The 7,378-nt window shown below is 37.0% G+C and overlaps 1 protein-coding gene across 1 annotated transcript in view; it reads left to right on the top strand.

Moving 5' to 3' along the window:
* The window catches only part of CCT6B (chaperonin containing TCP1 subunit 6B), a 36,509-nt gene extending 30,318 nt beyond the window's left edge, over window positions 1–6,191 (top strand). Inside the window, exons 11-14 of the mRNA XM_004385416.3 lie at window positions 1,413–1,546; window positions 2,846–2,948; window positions 5,483–5,555; window positions 6,012–6,191. Coding sequence (XP_004385473.2) covers window positions 1,413–1,546; window positions 2,846–2,948; window positions 5,483–5,555; window positions 6,012–6,084 — 383 coding nt within the window. The 3' untranslated portion in view covers window positions 6,085–6,191. The remainder of the gene's footprint in view (window positions 1–1,412; window positions 1,547–2,845; window positions 2,949–5,482; window positions 5,556–6,011) is intronic.
* Window positions 6,192–7,378: the final 1,187 nt, after the last annotated feature.

The following is a 7,378-nucleotide window of genomic DNA, read 5'->3' as shown; positions in this document are numbered from 1 at the left end:
AACTGCCGACCTTTTGGCTAGCGGCCGAGCTCTTAACCACTGCGCCACCAGGGCTCCCCACTGGCATGTAGTTGTTTATAATATTTCCTTATTGTCCTTTTAATATTTGTAGAATATTTAAGTGATGCCATCTTTCTCATTTTTGATATTGGTCAGTAGTGTTTTCTTTTTTTTCCTGGCAAGTCTAGCTGTTACTGATTTTATTGATGTTCTCAAAGAACCAACTTTTATTTTTATTGATTTTCGTTATTATTTTTCTGTTTTTAATTTCATTGACTTCCACTCTGATCTTTATTATTTCGTTTCTTCTATTTACATTAGGTTTCATTGGCTCTTCCTTTCTAGTTTCTTAAGGTGGAAGCTGAGGTCATTGGTTTGAGACCGTTCATCTTTTCTAGTATAGGTGTTTAGTGATATAAATTGCCCTTTAAGTACCCCTTTTATGGCATCTCACAAATTTTGCTATGTTTTCACAGGGGAATGGGATCAGAGAGGTTTTAAAAGATACTGGTAGTGTTCTGTTTCTTCAGCTGGGTGGTTGGTATATGGGTGTTTTTTATACATATTTTCATACTTATACCTTACAAATATTTTTGGTATGTGTTTGGTATTTAACAAGAAACTTTTTTTTTTTTTTTTTCAAGTGTGACTGGGAGATGAGGATGTGATCACCTTATGGGTAGACAACTCTTTTGAGCAGTTATTTATGAAGTGAAGCACACAAACTGGATAGTAATGAAAAAAATGATGTGGAATAAAAGGAGAAATTCTTTTTGTATTGTTTTGTTTTAAAGATGGGTGATTCCAAAGTAAGTTTTCTGGTTCAAAGAAGAGTCATATGCTTTATAAAACTACACAAGCAGGTCCAAATTTACATCATGATGTGAAAATTTATGTGTTTAACCAGATTCGTGCCTTAGAATAATAACATTTTTCTCAGTTTGCAGACTGGGTTTTGTTCCATTATAGAAAACAAACATTTCATTGCATCCCAAGAATTCCATACCCCAAACTGTGGCCTAATTATCTTGGCCTAAAAAATTTTCAAATCAGCTATTACAATCAGTTACCTGCCACAATTATAGCTTTTTAAACATAATCATAAAGGAGTAAGATAAAGGTAGAAGAAATGTCTATTCTTATTAGCCAAAGGATAAACAATGAAATAAAACTGTTTATAGCCAGTTGTCTGTACCATACATAATTATTTAATGGCATATAACTTCAGGATGCTTCGTAAGACAATTGAGTAATCACTGAGCTGTGCAACGTATTTGATTTCTGTATATATTTAAATACATTTTAGATGCGGGCAAGATAATAGAACACTTGAATGGTGAATTGCTCTTTTTCTGTTTTTTTTTTTTCTTTCTGTATGGCATGTCTTGTGAATCATTTTCGTCTTCCAATAGGCTGTGTGGTTCCAGGGGCTGGTGCAGTTGAAGTGGCAATAGCTGATACTCTTGTTACATACAAGAACAGTGTAAAAGGAAGAGCTCGTCTTGGAGTCCAAGCTTTTGCTGATGCCTTACTCATTATTCCTAAGGTACACCTACTCAATGGCCAAAGAACAACTGGGTAGACATAAAGGTGTTTGATTATACATTGCCCATATAATTTAACAGTTAGCAGAATAGAAAGACAGGTAGTTATTTGAGTATCCTCAGATAGTTTTTCTCCTACATAATTTTGCAGCAAAACCAGGGAAACTTCTGTGATAAAAGTTTGGAATCACTTGCAGAAGCTTCATGAAATAGCCAGATTACCCCCTTGCTTCCTTTGCTGAAGCATGCTTCTTGAAAGTAGCTCTAAAAGTTTCCTTCAGAAGTGGTCCATGATTAACTAATCATGAAGAAAAAGTTTAGAACTTAAAATTTAATTAGATTTATTTTAAGGTAGATCTTTATTTGTTAGTGGTATCCAAAGTGTTGTAGTTTTAAATGGTGAAAGGTAAGGACTTCAAGCTGTTTGGCACTCCCAAATACTAGCTTGCATTTGTCATTGTGATTATAATTCCTATAGAAAGGAGAGAAACCAGATTTTTTCCATGTGGCAACAGAAGGGCAGAGAAATACAGTTCCTCTTTTCTGTGCTTAATCTGGTTGTGAGCTACTTAGAAATACAGAAAAACTGTGTCAAATATGCTATTACCTTGAATTAAAACATTACTAATAATGCCAGCAAAGATTTCTCCTTAATGATTGCTATTTGAATTATCCATAATTTATGGAATCTTTGTGAATCAGTTATCTTTTTTTTACCTAAGGAATGATCCTCTAGTTGACACAAATTGGTAAACGCAGTACCCATTGGTGGTGCCTTTCTCCTGATCAAGTTTGGGACCACTAGAAATATGAACTTAGTTTGGAGTGCAGGTATCTTTGTGTTGCCACATCAGGGAGATGAGGGGCACATAGGTGCTGTAAATATGAAGATGTCCGGGAGCAAATGGAGGATGTGTGGCTGGAGGGATCAGCAGAAACAAAAATACCATGCTACTTTCCTCCTTCCTAGTTTTTTTTTTCTTTTTTTTTTTTAAATCTTTCGCGAGCAGGGAAATCAATGTAGTGGGATAGGGATGGGGCTTTTAAAATGTCCTCCTCAGAATTTAGTGTGATGGGTTTAGGAGAAATGATTAATTAAATATAAAAACTACTAGATAGACAAAATAATAATTTGATTTAGATTAAGAATGAAGTTCCTCAAAATGAGAGTACGTGATTAGCATGTTACAGATATATTTTCACAAATCTAGCAAATAATGCCGTATTTTTCATATTTTATATTCAAGTATATATATGTAGGTATTCCACAAAAATATTTATTATTCCTTTTATTCCGAAAGGTTCTTGCTCAGAATTCTGGTTTTGACCAGCAGGAAACACTATTAAAAGTTCAGGCTGAGCATTCACAATCAAAACAACTTGTTGGTATAGATTTGAATACAGGTAAGAAAGTGAAGAAAATTTAGCTGCTTAATAAAGAAAGATATTTTAATATAGTGACCCAAGTTTTATAATAAGAGGGTGAAGGTTTCGGTGATTCCAATATTTATTTTTATTTTTTTTATTGTACTTTAAATGAAGGTTTACAGAGCAAACTAGTTTCTCATTAAACAGTTAATACACATACTGTTTTGTGACATTGGTTGCCAACCCCATGACATGTCAACACTCTCCCTTTCTCGACCTTGGTTTCCCCATTACCAGCTTTCCTGTCCCCTCCTGCCTTCTCGTCCTTGCCCCTGGGTTGGTGTGCCTATTTAGTCTCGTTTTGTGTTATGGGCCTGTTTAATCTTTGGCTAAAGGGTGAACCTCAAGAGTGACTTCATTACTGAGCTGTAAGGGTGTTCGGGGGGCCATACTCTCAGAGTTTCTCCAGTCTCTGTCAGACCAGTAAGTCTGGTCTTTTTTTTGTGTGTTAGAATTTTGTTCTATATTTTTCTCCAGCTCTGTCCGGGACCCTCTATTGTGATCCCTGTCAGAGAAGTCAGTGGTGGTAGCTGGGCACCATCTAGTTGTGCTGGACTCAGCCTGGTGGAGGCTGTGGTAGTTGTGGTCCATTAGTCATTTGGACTAATCTTTCCCTTGTGTCTTTAGTTTTCTTCATTCTCCCTTGCTCCAGACAGGGTGAGACCAATGGAGTATCTTAGATAGCCGCTCACAAGCTTTTAAGACCCCAGACACTACTTTCCAAAGTAGAATGTAGAACATTTTCTTTATAAACTATGTTATGCCAGTTGAGCTAGATGTTCCTGGAGACCATGGTCCCCAGCCCTCAGCCCAGTAATTTGGTGTCTCAGGGAGTTTAGATGTGTCTGTGGAGCTTCCATGACCTTGCCTTGGACAAGTTGTATTGACTTCCCCAGTACTGTGTGCCATCTTACCCTTCACCAAAGTTACTACATCTATTGTCTGTTTAGTGTTTTTCCCTCCCATCCCCCCCCCATAACCATCAAAGATTGTTTCTTTTTGTGTGTAAACCTTTTCATGAGTTTTTACAGTAGTGGTTTCATACAATGTTTGTCCTTTTGTGACTTATTTCACTCAGCATAATGCCCTCCGGATTCATCCATGTTGTGAGATACTTTGCAGATTCATCATTGTTCTTTATCATTGCGTAGTACTCCATTCCGTAGTTTGTTTATCCATTCATCTGTTGACGGGCATCTAGGTTGTTTCCATCCTTTTGCTCTTTATCATTGCGTAGTATTCCGTTGTGTTTATGTGATCTTAATATTTAAATTTTAGGTGCCTTTAGTTTACTCTTGAACTTCTTAAAAGAAAATATTTATTCATTTGCGACATAGATATTGAGTGCTTATTATTTGACTGTTGGGATTCGTCACCGAACAAAATAGACAAAAATCCCTGTCCTTCTGAGTTTACGTTCTAGTTGGAGTAGACAGGCAGTAAATAATAAGCTTATAAATAAGTACCATTTTAGAAAGTAGTAAACGCTGTAAAAAAAAGAAGAGCAGTATAAAGATGACTGTGAATGCTAGCACAGGAGGGCAGGGAGAGGGTTGCAGTTTTAGCGTGGTCAGGGTAGACCTCATTGAGAAGACAGCTATTAAAGAAAAAAATCAAGGAAGTGAAGAATTAGCTGTGTGGTTATCTGGGGGAAAGAGTGTCCTAGGGATAAGGAACAGCTAGTGGAAAAGCCAGCATCTGATGTTTTTGAAAAGGAGGAAGAAGGCAAGAGAAGTGATAGAAGGTCGGATCATGTAGGCCAGCATGTGGGCCAGTCTCAGGACTTTGGCTTTATACTCTAGTGGAATAGGGAGAGATTTTGAACAGAGGCGTGACATGGTCGAGTTATGCTTAAAAGGATCACTCTGGCTACTCTGGAGAGGAGTCAACTGAACATCTAGAAGGTTGGGGTTGCCGTTAACTGAGTTGGAGAAGACTACGAGTGGAACAGGTTCTGGCAGAGGATGTCAGCATTCAGTTTTGGCAAAGTTAAAGTGTCTATAGACTTCCAAATAAAATAGGTAGTTGGATATATGAGTCTGGAGCTCAAGAAAGAGATCTGAGCTAGAGAGAAAAACTTGAGAGTCTCAGAGTGTAGATGATTTAAATCCAGAAGAATGGTTAAGATCACCTGGGGAGTGAGTGTATATAGAGGAGAGAAGAGCCCAGAACTAAACCTTTGGGTACTCCTACATTAAGAACTCAGGGAAGAACATCAGCAAAGTAGACAGAGAAGGAGCTGCTAGTGCAAAAGAAAGAAAACCAGGAGAGTGTGGTGTCCTGGAAGACAAGTAAAGAACAGAGTAGTCAGGAGGGTGTGACCAACTCTGTCAAATGCTAATGACAGATGAAGCCTGAGAATTGACCATTGGATTTAACAGCAGAAGGTCATTGGTGACCTTGATAATAGTCATTTTGGTGATGTTTTATATATTATTAGAATATACCACCTAATATTAATAGAATATTTCAGGACTGTAGTATTCAAATGATTTGTTTTTACTTTGCAGGTGAACCAATGGTAGCAGCAGATGCAGGAATCTGGGATAATTACTGTGTGAAAAAACAACTTCTTCACTCCTGGTAAGTTTGTATTAATATGAAGAGTAAAAAAAAGCTTTAGGGACATAACTGGTAACATTAAAAATTTTTAATTACTTTGGTTGCCCTACAGTGGAAAAATTATAAAGTGTATGAAAAGATGTGTCCAGTTATGAAGATTAGCTTTTGTCATTTTACAGTCCCCTTTATATTTTAGTTCTGCAATTGTAAGTTATAGGAAAGGTTAATCTTACTGCTTATTTGGTAGGGTGTGGGGAAAATCAAATGATATGCTAAAAATGAGCTCAGTTTTGCTGGAATATAAAATTGGGCTTCCACTTTATCAGCAAAGGATTTGAAATTATAATACAGGAGGTAATGTTTGTATTTACAAAGCTTTGTCTCACAAAATTTCACACTAACTTCATTGAAGAACAAAGTACTCTTCAGATTGGGTTGGTAGGCATCACTCACTCACCTTGTCATCTTTTTCCTTAGCACGGTGATTGCCGCCAACATTCTCCTGGTTGATGAAATTATGCGAGCTGGGATGTCTTCTGTCAAAGGGTGACTGAGTTCAAAATCACCTCTCTGAAAGCTGAGATTTAACACAACTGACATCCAACTACCATTATGTAGCCCAAGCTGTTCTTAATTTTTACACAATAAATGCAGTTTGTATTTGTTGGTCTTAGCAGTCTCGAAAATATTTTATCCAAGTATAAAGAACACAAGAAATATTTTCACAGTAAATGAATACTAATGGAAATATTTTTGCCTGAGAGTCCTAACTCCCTACCCTTTATTGTGTACTATTGCAGTTTCCATCAGATAGAATCTATTGTGATTCTTAGACCTTTTAGGCAACTTTTAATTAACAAAATATGCAGCATAGGATTTAGAGCACTCAAGTCAATTTCCAGTGTATCAGAAGGGTAGCAATGTAGCAGGGCCAAATGTTTTATTCTCTCTCAAAACCCCTTCAGTATCTCCGTGTCACCACTCTTTTCTCTCATAAATACGGCATCACGTTGTGAGTATTGCTTTGGGTTGCATTGATTTACCATATCTGGCCCAGTTTACTTTGTATATAGTTTATTTTACCTGGCTCTGTGAGTCGGAATTGACTTGACAGCAGTGGGTTTGGCTTTGGTTTTTTTGTTGTATGTATGGAGCCCTGGTGGCGTTGTGGTTAAGAGTTAATCTGCTAGCCAAAACGTTGGCAGTTCGAATCCACCGCGCCAGCTACTCCTTGGAAACGCTGGGGGCAGTTTTACTCTTTCCTGTAGGGTAGCTATGAGTCAGAATAGACTCGAGGGCAATGGGTTTGGTTTTTTTGGGGGGGTTATTGTACATATAATCAGCAACTTATGCTACTGTGCTAGCTCTGGTAGCTCTCTGACTAGATGGTGAAATAGGGCAGGTTTCATTTGGAAAGGCGGGATTGTTGGCATTAACACTGGGAAATAATTAGTTTTGGCTTTGAATGCACCTATTCCTTATAGGTATTATAGCAGTATATTTTTTTTGTTCCAAGCTCTAGAATTAATCTGTTGTACTTTTTAATATTATTAGACTTTCTGTCGTTAACTTCTTTCCATGGATGCCAGTTGATAGGAGATTAAAATATGGCAGCTGCATTAATGGAGCTTCTCCTTATTTGTACATACAGGAGAGGATCCCTGTAACTATTTAATGCCTTAGTTGAGAGCCTATCATTTTATAGCTTATCTTTTTTACTTAATATGTTCTCAGTGTCTTTCCAAGCTAATAATCACACTTCTATGGCTACATGGCATTTCATTATATGGTTATATTGCAGTTTATTTAACCAATTGTTTTCCTTTTTTTTTTGCCATTACAAA

The sequence above is a fragment of the Trichechus manatus genome, unplaced genomic scaffold (genome assembly GCF_000243295.1).
Source record: "Trichechus manatus latirostris isolate Lorelei unplaced genomic scaffold, TriManLat1.0 scaffold00138, whole genome shotgun sequence".
Lineage (NCBI taxonomy): Eukaryota > Metazoa > Chordata > Mammalia > Sirenia > Trichechidae > Trichechus > Trichechus manatus.
The sequence above is the reverse complement of the archived record's forward strand: the minus strand, read 5'-3'. Positions and strand labels throughout refer to the sequence as shown.